General features: G+C 41.6%; 1 protein-coding gene across 3 annotated transcripts in view; it reads right to left on the reverse strand.

Moving 5' to 3' along the window:
- gmppaa (GDP-mannose pyrophosphorylase Aa) overlaps positions 1-20,462 on the reverse strand; it is a 28,779-nt gene extending 8,317 nt beyond the window's left edge. Inside the window, exons 1-11 of one of the 3 annotated variants that reach the window (XM_084314486.1) lie at positions 20,344-20,462; positions 19,626-19,723; positions 19,396-19,499; positions 17,405-17,597; positions 12,497-12,556; positions 12,266-12,396; positions 12,081-12,095; positions 11,057-11,191; positions 10,805-10,902; positions 10,665-10,711; positions 8,566-8,658 (exon numbers count right to left, since the gene is read on the reverse strand). In XM_084314486.1, the coding sequence (XP_084170612.1) occupies positions 8,566-8,658; positions 10,665-10,711; positions 10,805-10,902; positions 11,057-11,191; positions 12,081-12,095; positions 12,266-12,396; positions 12,497-12,556; positions 17,405-17,597; positions 19,396-19,499; positions 19,626-19,723; positions 20,344-20,383 (1,014 nt within the window). In that variant the 5' untranslated portion in view covers positions 20,384-20,462. Of the gene's footprint in view, positions 1-8,565; positions 8,659-10,664; positions 10,712-10,804; positions 10,903-11,056; positions 11,255-12,080; positions 12,096-12,265; positions 12,397-12,496; positions 12,557-17,404; positions 17,598-19,395; positions 19,500-19,625; positions 19,724-20,343 lie in introns of all 3 variants that reach the window. The other 2 variants (XM_084314487.1, XM_084314485.1) reach the window with 2 other exon arrangements.
- Positions 20,463-20,893: the final 431 nt, after the last annotated feature.

A 20,893-nucleotide genomic window follows, 5' to 3' on the forward strand; every position in this document is an offset into this window, starting at 1 on the left:
AGAATAAGGGCAGACTAACTTCAAAAATATGCAGTAACTAACTATAGGATCAGTCATAACTGTAAAACCATAACATAGAATATAGATTCTCTTGTAGCTGGTTAAAGAGGAAATATGTTTGTACTTCAGAATGAGATGAAACAATGTGGTCTCTAGGTTAAAGAGTCTTGGTAAATCATGGGGGGAACATATTATTAATGAAAGCTAAATATAAACGGTTTATAGCTATTGAATTAAATCCAGAAAGACTGTTTTGAAGACTTAAATCCCCAGTATATTAAGACTATTTTTACCTAGTTTTAAAACAGTCAAACGAGAACTATTGGGCTTAAGGGCCACCTCTTTTTCAAATACTCTGGGAAGGCTCGCGATTGGGTGGAAATCCTATGCGTGAGGTCACTTGGTGACGTCACGCCCAGGGTTTCTGGCTCATGGATAAAATAGGGAGGTGGGAGGACACACAAGGACGGAACCAACACAGGGACACACCTCCCACCTCTTCACACAGCGGAGCGGCAGCAGGAACAGAGGAGAACAAGGAGAACAAGCTTTTGGAACGAGAACAGAATCCTCTTTGTTATCAACAGAGAACAAAGACAACTCAACAATTACCATTCTTTAATCTACTTTTTAGTCTAGTCTGGATCGCAGACTGCATAGTGTCTAGTGATCCGACTATAGCATTCGTTATTTTACACTTTTAACTTTGAATTAAAACCAGATTTGAGACAACTTCTCCTCTTTTTCTCCTGCACAGCCGCCGTGAAACAAGACCAGAGTTATGGTCTTTTGAAAGTACCTGGGCCCTGTTTCTTGTACGTGGTTCAACTAAGTCGATCAAGATGTCATTATCCAGCTTCAGTTAACCCGATGTTTGAAGCCGGGATTTTCCTGTTCCAAGAAGGTGGATTCAGTCTCGTTAACTCAAGCCAGACTTGATTCTCAGGATCAGTGCGCGCGCCCGCCTCAGCTGAGAAGACAGCAGGTGTCGATCGCAGAAATCCTGATTCTCTAGCGGCATTGATTGATTAATTGATTTAAAACTTTATTAACATATTGCAGTACGGCTCAATCGCCTCGCCGACAAGTTAAATGCGTTATCTATAGGCTAATTTTAAGTCCCTCATTACCTCAATCAATCAATTATATTTCTTTAAACTTGCCTGCTGGATTGAATAATCAAATGAGATCTTGCTAGCGAAAATAATTAGTTAACTGTTATACAGAATTACGATACGGCTCTCTTACCCATTGATTGATGTATAGTCAATCTTTAACTTATCTCCAATGTGGTCTAACGGGTTGTTCTTTTGACTTTCACACAGACGACCGGGGTTCAAGACCCTAGTCGTCTCCTTCTTTTTGCAATATAGGAATAATTCAATTTGGTGCACGTTGAGAGCTATATAAAGAATGACATCCTCAATGCATGTAGATTTATAATATTTTAACTTAAAACCAGGCTACTTTGGCGTATAATCATTAATATTATATTCAAAAAAATCATATTGGAAAGACCGGGTTTTGAACCCCGGTCGCTGGGTTGGCAGGCTTGAGCACTACCGCTGGACCACTGTGCCAGATGGGATAAATTCATTGTTTATACATTAATGAACGAGAGACCCGTGTTTAGAATATCCTTTGTTATGAATGAAGTTTATCTCTTTATCCTCATTCATTAATGTGACGTCAACGGCTCATTCAATTTCTCAAATCCGTCAAACAGCGCATCTCATCAGACATCTTAATCCCAGTTAAAATTAAAATAACCACATAATGTGTACATCGCACGAGCGAGCGCCACCGTCGCCACGGTATATATAACGTGCATTATTTAGGACAAAGTGAATTTAGTATCAGCATTTTGGGTCTATTTTACATTTCAAAAGCCCCCTCTGGAAGAATGGAGCACAAGAACGTAATTCAGAATGGTATAATGCAGATCGTAGACTGTGGGAATAGTTTCAGGAAACGGGCCGTCACTTCTTTGCGGGGGCGTGGCGATGGTTCAGGCTAAGTTGAACTTGAACTCTGCTTTCGACCAGGCTCAAACTTTTGGATATGTTGTCATGGTGATTTGGAAAATCCACGTACATGAAACCGGAAAGTCCGGCTAACCCAGTTATCCAGTTAAAGTTATCCGGCTAACTCAGTTATCCAGGTACAAGAAACAGGGCCCAGGGCTTTTAGGACGGGCAATTCACAACGCAGAGTATTGGTTCTGATGTCATCAGAACAGAACATAGACCCTAGGTGACTTCACTCTCAAACGGAAATGAAGCGATAAAAAACCAATCTGCCTTGACAACACTGACTGGAAAATGATTCTTTGATAAGCGACGGGCAGATTAGACACATAGCCATAATTTAAAACATAGATTAGGCGATATTAACGTTAACATTGGCGCCGATTCAAGCACTAAGTCGTGCGCCCCCTGGTGGCACTGAAAGTGTTAAAGTACTTTCTGATAAAGAGAACCCAGCAGATCTGTCTACAGTCGGACATACCAATACTGGAGCCCCACAAGGATGTGTATTGTCACCAGTGCTTTATATACACTACACATTGTTTTAAAAAAAAGGCCTCGAGCTAAATCAGACATCCCTGCCAGGTTTCTAAAGTGAGATCATGCATTTTTCCAACTGGTGTGACAAGAACTACCTAGGCTACGTTTCATTGGTAGTTTAACAAGCCCTCGCTTATTTCTCCTCTGCACCTTCCCTTCTTCATTAAGTACCATCCCACTACTATGAAGAGTGAACTTTGCGAGATCAACCCTTCGAGGGCAGAAGGAGCAAGTCATCAGCGATGTTCACTGAGAAGTGCATTTTAGCCAGAATGCTTTGATTTTTTTTTGTTTCCTGTGCGAGAACCGATGACTGTATGAACAAATGTGTGGGCATTATAGTGTGTACAGTTAAGTATTCTTAGCTATCTCAAATAGTTGATTATTGTATTTACTGCTTGTCTTGTGTGTACTAGTCCAAGTCTCTATTCCTTACTTGTAACATTATATATTATGATGATAAGTGATATTTATTCATTACATTTATATAGTGCTTTTCTAGACACAAAGCGTTCTGCACAATGTAGGGTGGAAATTGCCTCCTTCACCACCACTGGTAGCACCCAACCTTGGGTTACGCAGGCTCAATGGCTGCCATACACTGGCACCAGGCAGCGTCTCTACAATTCGTAGCCGCATTTCTGCAGACCCCTCTCTGATTGGTTGAACTCCATTTTTGCAGACCCCTCCCATTTCTGCAGACCCCTCTCTGATTGGTTGAGCGAAGCCCCTCTCTGATTGGCCCCCCGCATGAGCCGAGACAAGCTCCTCTAGCCAGGAGTCGAAACTCCGTTAACTCCAGAGAGAGAGGCTGAACGCAATTTATACGCATGGAAGTATTGATTACGCCATAACGAATCATTAAAAGATATATACCGTTAACTGGAATATGTTGTGTGTGCCTTTACACATGTTGGATAGGATTATGTAATTGGTTTGTATAGCGTCGCGTATAACGTTATTTCGCGTGACTTCACGGTTTATTCACATTTCACAATTCATCGTCTTGTTTACATCAGGGTCCCCCATGTTCAATTCATGATAACATATATGACATACAGGTAGACAGATGGACAGTACTGCTACATCTAGACATTTATGACATACCAGATTTTGAACTTGTGGTAGGCCTAGACATTTTCAATTCATCGTCTTGTTTACATCAGGGTCCCCCATGTTCAATTCATGATAACATATATGACATACAGGTAGACAGATAGACAGTACTGCTACATCTAGACATTTATGACATACCAGATTTACAAATACAGTACTGTTTGTGATACAAAAAGAGTCCAGAAAAGAAAGGCTATACATTTGACGTAGAAACTGTACATTGGAGGAGGTTGGGTGGGTGGGGGGGACTATACATTGCTTCTTCTAAGTGTCTATGCTTTTTTTTGTCAGTATTTACTGGCTTTCAAAAAAATAACATCTTGTTGCTTGTGTGTTGAAGGACTTTTACCGAAGGGTTACACATATCATGTCTGCACGTACAGACGTGCGGTGAACCCATCCTGGACCTGCGTTGACCATACCTCTTTTGAGGCCACTGTGCGAATGACTCACCAGTCTGAGGAGGAGATCCTGGTGTGGGCAAGGTCGATGCAGGTCACCTGGAGAGTGGCCCATACATATATGTCATATATGTTATCATGAATTGAACATGGGGGACCCTGATGTAAACAAGACGATGAATTGAAAATGTCTAGGCCTACCACAAGTTCAAAATCTGGTATGTCATAAATGTCTAGATGTAGCAGTACTGTCCATCTGTCTACCTGTATGTCATATATGTTATCATGAATTGAACATGGGGGACCCTGATGTAAACAAGACGATGAATTGAAAATGTCTAGGCCTACCACAAGTTCAAAATCTGGTATGTCATAAATGTCTAAATGTAGCAGTACTGTCCATCTGTCTACCTGTATGTCATATATGTTATCATGAATTGAACATGGGGGACCCTGATGTAAACAAGATGATGAATTGAAAATGTCTAGGCTAATAAACAACTTGTGACAAATAACTCTTGACTTGACTTGACCACCAGCCTCTCTCTCTTAAGGCATTAACTGGGTTAATTAATCTAAATGTTATATTGTAACTGTCTAGTTATTGATTGATTGAATTGATTGAAAACTTTATTAACAGATTGCAGAATGGGTATACAGTACACAGTACAGCTCAATACATACAATTGTTAAGGGAATGCAGACCCCAGAGAAAGACTTTCGTCTTGTTTACATCAGGGTCCCCCATTTTCAATTCATCGTAACATATGACATACAGATAGACAACTGGGTTAATCTAAATGTTACATTGTACAGTAAGTGGGGAGTGTAAACAAGTTGACCGCTGGCTGTGTTGTGAAATGTGAATAAACCGTGAAGTCACGCGAAATAACGTTATACGCGACGCTATACAAACCAATTACATAATCCTATCCAACATGTGTAAAGGCACACACAACATATTCCAGTTAACGGTATATTTTTTTAATGATTCGTTATGGCGTAATCAATACTTCCATGCGTATAAATTGCGTTCAGCCTCTCTCTCTGGAGTTAACGGAGTTTCGACTCCTGGCTAGAGGAGCTTGTCTCGGCTCATGCGGGGGGCCAATCAGAGAGGGGCTTCGCTCAACCAATCAGAGAGGGGTCTGCAGAAATGGGAGGGGTCTGCAAAAATAGAGTTCAACCAATCAGAGAGGGGTCTGCAGAAATGCAGCTACGAATTGTAGAGACGCCACCAGGCACACATCACACTACAGTACACAATGGCTGAACGGCTCAGGAGACAGGGTTTGATATCATTATCAGCCAATTAAGGGAAGGGATGATTAGGTGAGGGGCTCACTTTGATGTCAGAGACCTGATTGGGAATTTGGCCAGGAATGTTGGGGAACCCCCTACTCTTTCCGTCCTTTAACGGCCGAGATTCAGGAAGGTATCGGTCAGATATGGTAGGTATTGTCTCTGTGTATACTAGTCCTTTGTACTGCTTACTTGTAACGTTATGATGCAAGTATTATGTTGCACAGTCACAATGTAAGTTTTTTTGTTGGACGCTAGGAAGAATAGTTACTGCAATGCTGTAGCTAATTGGAGATCCTAATAAACTAAACTGAACAAACTGCATATGAGTAAGTAAACAAACAAACATAATTATAACAAACCTAGACAAAGATTTAACTATTTTCTGACTCATTACTTCACCTTTAACCCTAGACATTTAGATTCCCTAGTTGTCTGCATAGGGCAGAGGGAGGGCCACTCGCGTGACGTGTGGTGCTACGTATTACCAGGGCAGAGGGAGGGCCACTCGCGTGACGTGTGGTGCTACGTATTACCAGGGCAGAGGGACAGGGAGGGCATGTTAAACGACTGATGAAACAAAACACTAGACATCAAAGCATGCGATAGGTTTCAACAGGGATGGTATCAGCCCCACTCAACTACGCAGGGGGTATCTAGATAGAATAGAATAGAAATACTTTTATTATCCCGTGGGAAATTTGACACTGCAAAACATTTAGACAGGACAGGTCACAAATTAGAATAATAACACAAATCAAATCAAGTTGCCTAGGATAAGAGTAAAATAGGATCAAATGAAATGAAATAAAATATACAGAAATAAATACAGTAAGAATATACTGAGCATGGGGTAAACAATTTGGTCAATATAATTATAATTTAAATCTAACTAAATGAAATATGAAATATATATTCCAGTATTCAGTGTCGCAAGGTGCAGTATGCTTCAGGTAGTGTATTGTCCTCCTTGGGTTCCTATAAGTCCTAGATCAATGTCTGGCAGCCGTCGCTGCCCCCTGTTGTGGAGCCTGGAGGCCACTAGTCGCGGCCTCCTGCCACTATTGAGCTGCCGCTCTGTGCTCAGTGATGCAGTGAGGCACAGTGATGCATTATATAGTCTGATGGCTGTTGGAATGAAGGACTTCCTGTGCCGTTCAGTGCTGCATTTGGTTAGTGTGAGCACTGAACATGCTCCTCCTGTCAGCCAAGTCTGTGTATAGTGGGTGGGTGGGGTTTTCCCTGATGGCCTGGAGCTTAGCGAGGCTCCTCCTCTCCGCCACCCTCGCTAGAGAGTCCAGCTCCACCCCAACCACGCTGCTGGCCTTTCTGACCAGCTTATCCAGCCTGGTTGTGTCCACTGCTCTCAGTCCGCTGCCCCAGCAGGTCACAGCGTACAAGAAGGCGCCCGCCACCACCGACTCATAGAACATCCTCAACATCCTTGTACAGACATTGAAGGATCTCAGCCTTCTGAGGAAGTAGAGTCGGCTCTGGCCCTTCTTGTATAGTGCTTCTGCGTGTTTTGACCTGTTCAGTTTTTTGTCGATGTGCACACCGAGGTATTTGTACACCTCAACCATGTCCACATCAACTCCCCTGATGGAAACGGGGGTCACAGGTGCACTCCTCCTCCTCCCCAGCTCCACAACCAGTTCCTTGGTCTTCCATTTAGCTGCAGGTGGTTTTTAATCGCACCATGTGACAAAGTCCACTACCAGTTCCCGGTATTCCCTCGTCACAGTCCTTTATACATCCCACTATCGCAGAGTCATCAGAAAACTTCTGAAGGTGGCAGGACTCTGACCGATAGTGGAAGTCGTTGGTGTAGACAGTGAAGAGGAAGGGAGAGAGGACTGTCCCCTGCGGGGCCCCGGTGTTGCTGACCAGTCTGTCTGACACACAGCTCCGTAGGCGCACGTACTGTGGTCTTTCCGTCAGATAGTCCACAACCCAGGACACCAGGGGGGCCTCTACTTGCATCGCCTCCAACTTCTCACCCAGTAGCCCAGGCCTTATGGTATCAAAAGCACTGGAGAAGTCAAAGAACATGATTCTCACAGTGCTCCCCGGCTTGTCTAGGTGAGTGTAGGCTCGGTTCACACGGGGCCGTCAGGTTTGCCGAGGGGGGGATGTAAACGGCCATCATGATAACGTGGGGGATTTCTCTTGGCAAATAGTATGGTCTGAGTCTACCTATGAATATGAATGGGTGTTGAAATCGACAAAACGTGTGGAATGTGATGTATGTGCAACATCAAAGTACAATTACGGTGCAACAACGGTTTAACTTTTTTAAGGAAATGTACAACTTTTAATGTCCCTTTAAGCCTTTTAAAGCCTTTTCTACCAGACTGTCGTACACTGCAGTGTTCTCACCCTCTGCCTTGCCTTGTATGTAGTTTTGGATCTATGCGTAGTCAGGACCAGCACAAACTGAAGAGAACACGTCAGCTGCAGGTGGTGGTTTATTTATATTTTTTACCCAGGGACAATGCACATTAACCCTTTCACTGCCACACTACCAAAACGGTTAAACCTTTCACTGCGACAACACACAGAAGGTTAACCCTTTCACTGCCACACGACAGCCGACCGTCGGTTGTGTGATAGTAAAGGGTTAACCTTTTGTTGTGTGGCAATGAAAGGGTTAATGAACATCATCAGTTTCCACATCAATGTAAATGTGCCAGATTTTTTGCTAATTAGCTAGTTTCCATCTGTAGTCCCTGCCTACCATGCATGTCTGTATGGTGTGTGGGAGGAAACTGGAGTACCCAGAGGAAACCCATGCAAACATGATTGTAAACTCCACAGAGAAAGGCCCCCTGCTGGGGTTCGAATCAAGGACCTTCTTGCGGTGAGGGTTGTTCCTCATGTTTGTTTTTAGATGTTAAATATTTGTTACCTTCTTTTTTAAATATGGGTTTTAAAACCGATGCTGCTGCCAATATAATTTCCCTCTCGGGGACATCAAGGATGAACTTGACTAAAGGATTAATTAAGTGTACATAAGTGTTAGCATTAAACAGCGCACCAGTCAATAGCAAAATGATGACACATGGCTAATTCAAATTATCAATAGCCACACCTGGCTAATCCCGTTTGCTCATGCGGTGGAGAACGAGTCTGTGGCTCGAGAGGTGAAAGAGTTGTGGCTGAGACGAGAGAGAGCTCACCTGTAGAGTGGCTCCGTGGAGGATGACTGACTCCCGGACTCTCACTCCCGCTCCGATCGTCACCCCGGAGCCTATGGACACGTTGGGACCCAGCTGTGGAGGCAGAGATGGAACAGTGACGATCATCATGCATGCCAGATTCACCACACTCAAATCATCCAGGTTGGAGAGAGACGAACCAATGACTATAGGGGTGCATGATTCGATTCGATTTAAAATAAATTCTTGATTCAAATGTACTGCATTTATATAGCGCTTTTTATCCAAAGCGCTTTGCAATTTGTTCCTCACATTCACCCGTTCACTCGCACATTCACACACCGATGGCGGAGGCGACCGTGCAAGGTGCCAACCTGCTCATTGGGAGCAGTTGGGGGTTAAGTGTCTTGTTTCAAGGACACTTCGACGTACTGCCGGGAGGAGTTGTAATCGAACTGGGAACCTTCCCATTACCAGACGACTGCTCTAACTCCTGAGCCACTGTCGCCCCCCGTCAATACTAGGGACGTCACAGTGAGGTAATTTTCCCAACTGGTTAGTAAACTTGTGACAACACCGGTTACACCAGTACACCGGACATTTTACAAGGGATGTGTGTTGCATTTAATTTCGCATTCAAAACAGATACAAAAATGTTTAAGTATGTATTATTTAAGCAGCAGCTATTCATCCTGTGGTCCAATAATTGACATGGTGACAACAAAAATATATACATTCACACAATATATTGACAAAACACATTATAAAACAACAAATAACACTTAAACAAAACAAAAACACTGCAATTAGACAGGCTCTGACTGAATCGGTATGATCAAATTAATAGATACATATCATTTGACATAGCCCATGTAACCTTACTCCCCAATGATGATGTCACAACGAGTGCCGTCCTTCGGATGAGACGCTAAACCGAGGTCCTGACTGAATTTGGTCGTTAAAGAACCCAGGACGCCTATCGTAAAGAGTAGGGGGTTCCCTGACGTTCCTGGCCAAATTCCCAAATCAGGTCTCTGACATCAAGGCCACCTAATCATCCCTTCACCTTATTTGGCTGGTATCAATCCCTGTCTCCTGAGCCGTTCAGCCATTGTGTAGTGTGATGTGTGCCTGGTACCAGTGTATGGTAGCCATTGAGCCTGCGTAGCCCAAGGTTGGGTGCTGCCAGTGGTGGTGAAAGAGGCCATTTCCACCCTACATTGTGAGGAGCGCTTTGAGTGTCTATAAAAGCACTATATAGTTGCAATTCATTATTATTATTATCATCAAACATTTGAACACCCGCAGAAAACCTCAACGGAACATTCAAATGCAAGAAGAAAATAAAAAATTATATTCAGTAGTTCGGAGAGATTAGCGAGAGTGAGTTTACCTGCCCAGCAGAAATAGAGCAAGCTCTGCATCACTTTTCAAGCCCATGTTTTCTACAGAGGCACAGCAGCTTCAAGCTGAATTAAAATAATAATAATAAATAATGTTTCCCAGCCTCTGATCAGCAGGGGGTTTTGCAGTGTGTACTTTTTTGATGAGGACCGTGATAATGGTCTTAGCTTTCTGACCCAGAGAACGCTTGGCAGGCCAAAAACATTTGATTGGTTATTGATGCAGGGAGCTACTGTTTTCGTTATGTTATTTGCAACTCTCCCAAATCCAAAAACTCTGCTCAAATTAAAATGTGTGATGTCCTCAAGTATAAAGTCTGAGGCTGTTCCATAGACAATGAATTGGGAAGGATTCTGTAGAGGACACTGTGAGCACCCAGGGAATGTCCTGAGTTCATAGCTACATTCTCTGTTTCAGAACAGAGACCATTACTATAGAAGAAAGCTCATTTGGATATAAAAAAAATCAGTCTAATTCATTATCAATGGAGCAGCTCCAGGCTTTATACTTGATCACAAGCTTGATTCACACTTCTCTGGTTTCTGGCTTTGGGAGAGAGTAGCTCATGTTCACAAGTATTGATTGAATTGTTTTAGGCCATGGAAATAAAAAAAATATTATTCGAGAGGCGTTCCCCTTCAAGGTTACGCCGTCTTTCCAAACATTAGGTGGACTTGGGGGTGTCGAGTACAGTAGAGTGAGGAAGGCATCCTTACCACAGCAGTGGGGTCGATGTTGGCTGTAGGATGAATGTAAACATTACCTAGAAGAGCACAAAGAAGTGCAGCGTGAATATACTTTGTCAACAACAATAACTTGGGGAAAAAACAAGTAAATAAAGGGTTAAATAGTGTACCACTTATTCTGGGTCCTCCCTCCTCATTGGCCGCCAGTCTTTCCGGGTGGGTTGTATGGTACTGGTTGAGGTACAATCGACTGGCATAAATTGCAGACCTGTTAAAGGGGTAAGATCCAGAATGACGAATGAAGGAGCCACAGTGCACGGCTATCATGCTCTATGCCATTGGTTCTCAAACGTTTCAATGTCAAGGAACCCAAATAGATATACACAAGTCAATCTCAATAATAATATCAGTGAGCCCCTCACCCTGCAGATTTAATCTGGCTCCAGAAGCTGGAGGTCTTGTATACGTAGAGCTTGCCCTGTCCCGCCAGGGCCGTGAAGATGTCCTGCTCCAGCCGGATGGCCTCCGCCCGGTGCCAGCCGTTAGTGGGCTCCTCTCTAGAAGGAACAGGCCAACATACAGTACCTGGCTTCCCAAAACACACCCTGGAAGTTCTGGAACTGAAATAATCTTTACTCATTAACGTGCTATGGAGGGAAGATTATCTTGGTGCCAAGAGGCTAGATAAGCCCAGTGCAGGGCAGCCTTGAGACATAATTCAATGCCACACACTCCAGATTTCAGAATTAAACGAACAGTGTTCAGTTCAAATGTGTCATTATTAATACGTTGATTCAGGTGAGCCAGTGGGGGGGGGGGGGGGGGGGGGGGGGGAGTTACAGCGATCGAAATCCAGAATGGAGGAATGTTCATCTCAATCACCATCTATGCTTCATTACATCCCAGCGAATGCAGTATGAGAGCCCAGAGATCAAAGAGTGTTAAAAATGGACAAAAAGAATATTAGAAAGGAAATGTGCCCACAATGGAAGTTTGTCCAAAAAGGAAACAATGTGGTTGGAGGTGAAGTGCTGTGTGTGGCTTGCAATACGTTACAATTCATAATCTCTTGATTTATATCTATATTTGACGTCCCCCTTCTCATCAATATTCATATGAAATACACCATTGTGTAAAGATGTAAAAGGTGAAAAGAAATCCACATGTTGGCTATTATTGTGTTCTTAGCTCTATATAAAGGCTGCTGTTTAAAAGAGATACTTCAAAGGTTGAATTTCAGTTGGTTAAGTTTCTACGCCAGGCACTTCATGAGTCACATCATGGGGAAGTTTCTATTGTGCTTCAGTTTCCCCGAAACAGAACTACTCCTTTTAAACGGAAATCTATGCCACTTTTACCACCGCTAGGCTAAGGTCGATCTCAAAAGACACATCTAAAAGTGAGCACTCTACAACCACACCGTGCAGCCTAGTTGTACCAACTTACCCATCGTACGGATATCTGAGGATGAGAGGGGGGGGGGGGGGGAATCAGGTAACAGAAATGACAGCAGGATTGGGAAGGAAAAGGGGAAGAAAAGACAAAATGAAGAAAAGCCAAAAGAGAGGAATGAATGGTCTTCACATGCAGTCCCAGGTACAGAACCCCAGGGGTTTCCTCCTCCCACTCACAACAGTATGTCCTGCTGATTCTTCTGGAAGACAACGCCGATGTGCTGGAAGACGTCGGGGGTGAAGAGGTATATCCCGCAATTGATTATGTCGCTCACGAATGTGCTCGGCTTCTCCACATAATGCAAGACCTGGAGCGGTAGTGAAGGAAAGAGGGATTAATACACCCCGCTGAGACTGGTGGGGGGGCGGGGGGGGGGGGGGGGTTGGGGGAATAATGCATTAATATACCTCGTTCGTTTGCTTGTTTTCAACGATACACCCGTAGTTCATGGACTGCTTTCTGTTCGCCTAAAACGACAACGACAATGTGATTTAGGATTATGTGACATTTTAACATTCAATAAAACTCACCAACATTTAATTATCCGGCTTGCAATTAAATGAAGTTAAATGAATCAATCAATACATCCTAATAATATGAACACTATTCAAAATATCTAAACTGAAAACTTTATAAAACAGTGCTTTATTGTAGGGCTGTGCAATATACTGATGTCATTTATCGTCTATTTGTGTATACCGTATATTGTGGGGGGGGGGGGGTTATTGAGGGTCATCGTTTGAACATGGACAGGTTTATTGTTAATAACTGGAAGGATTGGGGGCTAAAAACAAAGAGTCTTCTCCAGTCTGAGGGATTCTTAAAAAGAAAAAAGGCTGTATAGCCTGGAGGGGGGATTTTGCTCTACTGGTCAGGCCTGAAATACAGCTGTCCGACATTGAAGCTGGCTGCTATACTGGAGAACCCCTCCCACCCCCTCGATGGCGAGCTAGCCAAAATGCACATTTAGTCATAGACTCATACACTCACTCATTGGTCGGATGGGTGTAATTTCAGATTATACTGCATGGCTGGAGCCTCCTCACAGTTAAAAATGTATGTATCTGACAAGAACAAGTTACAGGTTGAAAAAACCCTCAGCTCGGAACTCTGCAGAATCTGCACCTGGCTCGCTGATAAACTATCATTACACCTGGGTAAAACAGAGTCCATTCTCTTCGGTTCAAATAAACTCAGCAAGACCGACGGCTTCTCAGTTACAGTAGGTGACAATATTGTCACAAGGAAAGATGAAATTACATACCTGGGCTCCATCCTAGAGGCAAATCTTTCCTGTGACAAAATGGCATCCAATGTAATAAAAAAAAGTCAACCAACGAACTAGATTCTTGTACCGGATCTCCTCTCTGGTAAACAAGAATACCCTGAAGACTCTGGCAGGTGCACTCATTCAAGGGTACTACGACTATGCTTGCACCTCATGGTACCAAAGCACCTCAAAGGCGCTAAAAACAAAATTACAAACATCTCAAAACAAACTGGTCAGACTACTGCTTGACCTTACTTCAAGAACCCACCTCACCCCTGCCCACTTTGACAACCTAGGATGGCTTAGAGTAGACGACAGAGTACAGCAACTTGCAATGGGCCTGGTCTACAATATACACTACACCACTAAGGTACCCATGTACATGTCAAAATACTTCCCAAAGGTCAGTGAATACCACGACCACAACACCAGAGGGAGCTGCACAAATCATGTTAAACCCAGATTCGGCTCAAACAAGGGACTTTTTTGCAATTATTATGCAATTATGCTATATCAATGTGGAACGCCCTACCCACAGCTGTAAAGGAATGTGAATCACTACCCACCTTCAAAACCACTCACAAAGAGCACATACGGGAGACTGCAATTCGTAACTGGCCCCTGTAAATGTCCAAACCCAACCCCCTCCAATGTACAATTCCCCCACCCTGCCTACCCCCCCCCCCCCCCCCAACCACCTCCAATGTACAGTTACCCCACCACGCCCCACCCCACCTCCTCCAATGTACAGTTTCTTCCCCCTCAAATGTATATACTCTCTTTTTTGACTATTTTTGTACTCATAAACAGTACTGTATATTTGTAGATCTGGTATGTCATAAATGTCTGGATGCAACAGTACTACTACTGTCTATCTGTATGTCATGTATGTCATTTATGGTATGATGAATTTAAAATGGGGGACCCTGATGTAAACAAGACGAAAGTCTTTCTCTGGTCTGCATCCCCTTCACAATTGTGTGTATTGAGCTGTACTGTATTGTACCCATTCTGCAATCTGTTAATACAATTTTCAATCAATCAATCAATGTACTTTGAATGTAAAACTATTCTATTGGACAAATATCTTGCTCTTTCATCAAGATTGAGCTAGCAAAATACTCTGGTGTTTGGAGAGGCAGTATTTATTTAGTTCAACATAATCACTAAGTGTTACAGCGTAGCAGCATGCTGCTTGGGTAAACAAAACAGTCTCTTGCTAAAAGCAACAGTCGGTTAAGATCTGTTGCCGATTTTGTTTAAAAGCAGTGAGCGATGTGAGGGCAGTGAGTTTAAGGGTGTTTCGTAATGTAACAAATTAGCACATGGCTAATTTGCAGTGAAAGGGTTTTTGATTTGGAAACAATGAGATGTCTGGCTAGCAAGCCAGCCTTGTTGTCAAACACACTGTCAGATCATATTGACAGTTTGTCAACCATAGGCAACGTTAATTAACAGAAAGGCTTACTAGCATAAAGATAGCTTTCTGGGTCATTGCCACAGGGACCAGTCAAGTGACAGGTGGTTGTCAAGCAGTTGCTAAGGTAACACAGAGAGACTAATGAAAGTCAGCAGTGAGCAAAGCATAAATAACGTATTATTTATATTTTAATATAGAAAATATGAGTAATGGCACATAATCTTTGTCTAGTGGCCATGGTATAAGCGGGATAATACAAGAACACACTTTGCAGAGGCCATAATTAGCTGCGCCATTCATTATTTTTTAGATAACCGCATACCTCGTTGTGTATTATCCATTACATACACAATACGATAACATGAATAGATGATCAATTACACACATAGTATATATATGAATCGTGACACCGTTTTGTTAGTCATTGATTATTCATTGAGGTCATTAAATCATTAATGGAAAGAAAATATGGCATATTATTTTCACAAAATAATTTCTTGAACATTGGTGTTGTTGAAAATCATAGCTTGTTTGATAACAGAAGGTATGTTGATGTAACATTATTACCCAAATTGTTAGAGCTGCTGTTGTTACGATACAGCTGATAACTGATCACTAAAGCCCTTTGATCTCTATCCCTCTGAAATTTTGCATCATACTCCGATTGGCCCATCAATTACTTCTAGCTGCTCCGATTGGCCCATCAGTCACATCTAGCTGAGTGAGAGGACTCACGGGATGAGATGAGGAGTCCTAACAGTCAAACATCTATATAGTGTCACTCTAGGGAACAGAAAGCTGCATCTGAAGCTAAACTGATTATATCCATGACATTAATAGTCCAAAATAAGAAATGTATGACTGAATTAAAACATCACTGTACTGTATCTTTAAGAACATCCATTATATTATCCAACATGCCCTTTCCCATACCTAACCAGATATTGTGATATGCAGTATATCAATACCTCAATGTTCTTCTGTATAATAGGGATGTGTATTTTGGCAATATGGCCCAGTTCTACTTTATTGATCAGACATTATTATTATTATTAGGGCTGTCAGTTTATCGCGTTAATTAGATTAATTAATTACACAGCAAATTATCGCGTTATGAAAATTAACTCAAAATTAATTACAATTTTATTTTTTATTTTTTTTATCGTTTTTTTTTTTTTTTTAATCTCATTAATTCCATAAGAACGTAGAATACACATTTACAGACTTTTATTTAATATGGTCCATTTGCATGTTCTTGGTATCCGATTCTAGGGACATCTATGGATCTCAGGGAATGTATTCCCAGTGTCAGAAATACTGTGTCTGTTACTAGGCTTGAGTAAATTGTAATGAACCAAATGAGAATATCAATACATTTTTTTGTATCTTTGACTGTGAATAACACCATGCTAAAATTGACCAGACCAGAAAAATCTAAGCAAATTAATAGGAAAATGATTAAACAGAAGGTTTTGTAGATACAGTACTGAATTCTGCCATCCGGACACATGCAATTTGAAATATGATTATAGAATATAGAATATCAGGCATAAAATGGTTATGCGATTAAAATGCGATTAATTAGTTAATTAATTACAAATCCTGTAATTAGATTAAAAAAAAATCGCCTGACAGCACTAATTATTATTATTATTATTACTTGACTGCTTTTTTTTTTTTTTTTTTTTTTTTTTTTTTTTTAAAGTCTTTATTTCGAACATGCAATGAATACAACAAACAATAACAAAAAAAAGAAAAACAACTCAATCTGCATGTTCGAAAAGGAGTAGGAAGAAGTATACACTTATTTAATCCTACCCCTTTTCCACTACTCAAATGAGTGTACTATTCTAAACATAAAAAAAAGAAAAGAAAAGAAAAGAAAAAAAAAATATATATATATATATGCAAAACAAAAAACAAAAACTATATATGTATAAAATAAAATAAAATAGAAACAAAATAAAAATGTAAACACCTGTGAATATCAAGTCCCTTCTTCATCCCTGTACCTTGTGAACATAATTTCCTTATACATCAGTTTGAATTGTCTCATGTTTGGACATTGCTTTAACACCACATTAAGACTGTTCCACAGTTTCACTCCACATATTGAGATGCAGTGTTTTCTCATGGAAGTGCGTACGTTTAGCACCTTTAAATTGTGTTCTCCCCTCAGATTATAACCCCCCTCCCTATCAAAGAACAATTCTTGAATGTTTCTTGGAAGTGCATGACTTTTTGCTTTATACATTAATTGTGCCGTTTTTAATTCCACAAGATCATTTAACTTCAATGTCTTTGACTCCAGAAACAATATGTTAGTGTGATCACGATAACCTGCAATGTGAACTATCCTTATGGCCCTTTTTTGGAGTATAAAAAGTGGTTGTAGTGTAGACTTATAATTGTTTCCCCAGACTTCAGCACAGTAATTTAAATATGGTAAAACTAGTGAACAGTAGAGAATATAGAGTGATTTTCTATCCAGGATGTGCTTTACTTTACTCATGACTGAAATGCTTCGTGAGAGTTTAGATTGGACATGTTTTATGTGACACATAACACATAGTGCCCCATTGCTTGCATAACAACTCAAATTGTCAGTTGGCAAGCTTCACTTACTGTAGTCCCCAGGATGACCAGGCTGCTTGGGTCTCCGTGCTCCTTCTGGAAGCTGAGCATCTCCGGCAGTGGAAACTCAGAGCAGACGTCAGCGTTGAGCACGAAGAAAGCCTCTGGACCGCCTGTGAGAATCTGATCTCTGAAATGATAGATACCCCCTCCAGTGCCCAAGGCAGAGTACTCCTGCAAATACCTGTAATAATAGTAAGAGGATCAAGAAGTACATCAACAAAGCTGCCTATTACTCATAGTAATATTATATATAGACTAATATATAGTCAATCATATATAGATATATTTCACTCAGGAAATTACATTTGATCATTTCCTTAGTGAAAATATGATCATTATTTTCTCCACACAGGTGACCCCTGTATTAACTCATTGGACGCCAGAGATCGCCGTGGGCGTATGGCCGTGTGTGCCAGCGCTGTAATGAAATGGGGGTACATGCCCGTGTTTGTAGTGCTAAAACTATATTAAATATTATAGCTATGGATCTAATGATATAGTCGATTGTCATTGAGTTTCTTCCGGTCAATATGCAAAAAACTGTAAATTTTTTCTTCAATACATTCCCGTTTTTTACCGTGGTGATTGTGAGTATAGTTTTAGAGTGATCCTGTGTAATCCCAGGAAACTCAGCCATACAGCGTTTTACTGCATTTCACTATAAATCGTGCCATTCCTCGCCTGGATCAATACTCAATCTGAAATCACCGCTAGATTATCGGTATTATGTTTCATCATGGATGCATGAAAGGGGGAGGGGGGGGGGGAAGCCGCCCCTCCGTGCTTTGATCACAACCAACGGAACACGCCACACACACACACACCACAGACACACGCTCCGATCGTGGGGAAAGAATTATCGGATCAATGCAAGATTGATAACATATAGCCCTTACCTTGTCTATGATGTACTGCAAAAAGAATAATCCAATTATCTGATCGCCATTCCAAGTACTGATCGCGAGAATGTTTCCAACGTAATCCAGCATTGAAAATGAACGGGGGGACGTGACCCTCGTAGATGCATCCGTTATAACCGATTGTCCTGCCTGAGTATTTAGACCCCGCCCGCACGCCGCAGCTCGGCCAGACACAAAGCCACATCGTTTCAAATGGAGTGCAATAGCGGCCGCAAGGTGTTAGGCGGTGGTACTGGACTTTTGTGATCTCAGACCCATCCCCAGTGATAACACACAGCTGCCTGCATGTTTATGAATGGAAATAGCAAATGAAAGAAATACATAGCGCATAACCACATAGCGCGCTCAGCCGCGACACGGCCGACCCGGGTTCGACTCCCGAACCCGTCGTTATTTGCCGAATGTCTTCCCCCCACTCTGTCTCCCATTCCTCCTCTGTCTCTCTCTACTGGACTGCCCAGTAGCAATAAAGCGATAAAAAAAAAAAACGCCAAAAAATAAATCTTAAAAAAATTAAATAATAACGATCCAATAACGAGTATACTCGTTGTTGGCAGTATTCGATTGGCGGGCTATAACGAGTCAACTCGTCTTTGGCGGGCAATGAGTTAAGGTTGGAAAATTCCTCTGACCCCAGCGTTTAAAAAGGTGCTGTAAGTGGTATTTTGTTCATTAAAATAAAAACTAGTAATAGTTCTACATTCTGACAGCCATCACTAATATAGTGTGCTTGGTCAGTGAGGTGGGTCTCCCAGTCCCTCCGCTCTGCAGTAAACACAAATTAATTGTTATGGTAAGTGCCTTTGGTCTTCTGAAAGGCGCTATATAAATGTAAGATTATTATTATGGTATCTCGTTCCCACTTTATCCAATCAGGAGAGAGTGTGTCGGTTGTGTCAAAATAATGACCAAATATTACCAGCCTAGTCGTTTATTGGATGTTTCAAGGGAACCCGGTTTCCTATCAGGGGACCTCATTTGAGGTGTCGATCCCATGGTTGGTAAAAGTGCGATAGTCAAACCAAATCTCCATTCTCTGTTTAACTAGTCTTTCTTTACCTTATAGGAATTTTGAATTCCTGTTGTGAATTCAACAGGAATCTGGTCAGTTCTTCATTTGGCTGATAAAAGCCGATGAGCAAGATCTCTTTCATATTTGGTACCTTGGAAAGCAAGATATTAAATATCAGACATGCATATTATTCTGCATCACAAGAATCACTGTGCACAACTGGGACCACCTCAGCACAATGTTGATTAGACAGTTTTTTTATGTAATTAACACCAACCTTCGCACAGGCTTCAATGTGATGTTGTAGCATTGGCACACCAGCTACTGGAAATAGGGGTTTGGGTACTTCAAATGACAGCGGTCTAAACCTTGTACCTGCGAGACAGTTAATTGTAAACTCACACATGTCGTACAATACTTATCATATATCAGTATGAGTAACGTCAGCAGCTAAATGCAAATAATAGTATTGTTGATTGATTGAATTGATTGAAAACTTTATTAACAGATTGCAGAATGGGTACAGTACAGTACAGCTCAATACATACAATTGTTAAGGGGATGCAGACCAGAGAAAGACTTTGGTCTTGTTTACATCAGGGTCCCCCATTTTCAATTCATCATAACATATATGACACACACAACATACAGATACAGTACTGCTACATCTATACATTTATGACATACCAGATTTGCAAATACAGTACTGTTTGTGATACAAAAAGAGTCCAGAAAAGTGTGTATACATTTGACGTAGAAACTGTACACTGTACACTGTACATTGCAGAAGTTGTTGTGATAACTTCTCTCGTGTTGTAAGCACTGTTGTATGTTGTGTTATGCCGAGAAAATATTGATTGTGTTTGCCACGTCAGATGAATGAAAACAAGTCCAACTAGAAATCCAAGTATAGGCGATTCACTTAATCAAGCGCACAGCACACCTACACATCATCATCATCTCAAAAACGATATCAATGACATAATTATGCTCACCTTTCTGGGGCCCTCCAATTAAAATAACTGCCTTTAACATCTTGAAAATCGTGTATGTTTTCCAACAACAACAGCCAACTAATCTCCTGTCAAAGCAGCAACAGTAGTACCCATAGATATCTATGGTAGTACCGGTATAATATCCACTTTCTTCTTCCGGTTGATTCCTATTGGTCACCGCAACGCTTCCTGTATTTTGAGCTCTTAGGAGAGCGCGACGAGTTTTCACACATGCGCTCTCCCCGCCCCCTCCCTCCCACTCACGAGCTCCATGTAACGCGGAAGTGCAGTACAGCGCGGAACGGATTTCTTGACGGGGATCTTGTGCGAGATGATAGCACGTTGAAAATTCGTGAAAGAAAAATATAGGATTTTGTATTGGACTTCTGTTACACGTTATGTGCTATATACTGTATGTAGTTAACCAGGTGTTCCCCGTTGTTAGTACACAGCGTTATTATCATTCATCGTCCGTTATTCCAATCCATAATAATACCAATCCGTATTTTACCATGCTCCCTAAACACGAAGACCATATTGATTGATTGAT

Source organism: Notolepis coatsorum, assembly GCF_963971535.1.
Source record: "Notolepis coatsorum genome assembly, chromosome: 5".
NCBI lineage: Eukaryota > Metazoa > Chordata > Actinopteri > Aulopiformes > Paralepididae > Notolepis > Notolepis coatsorum.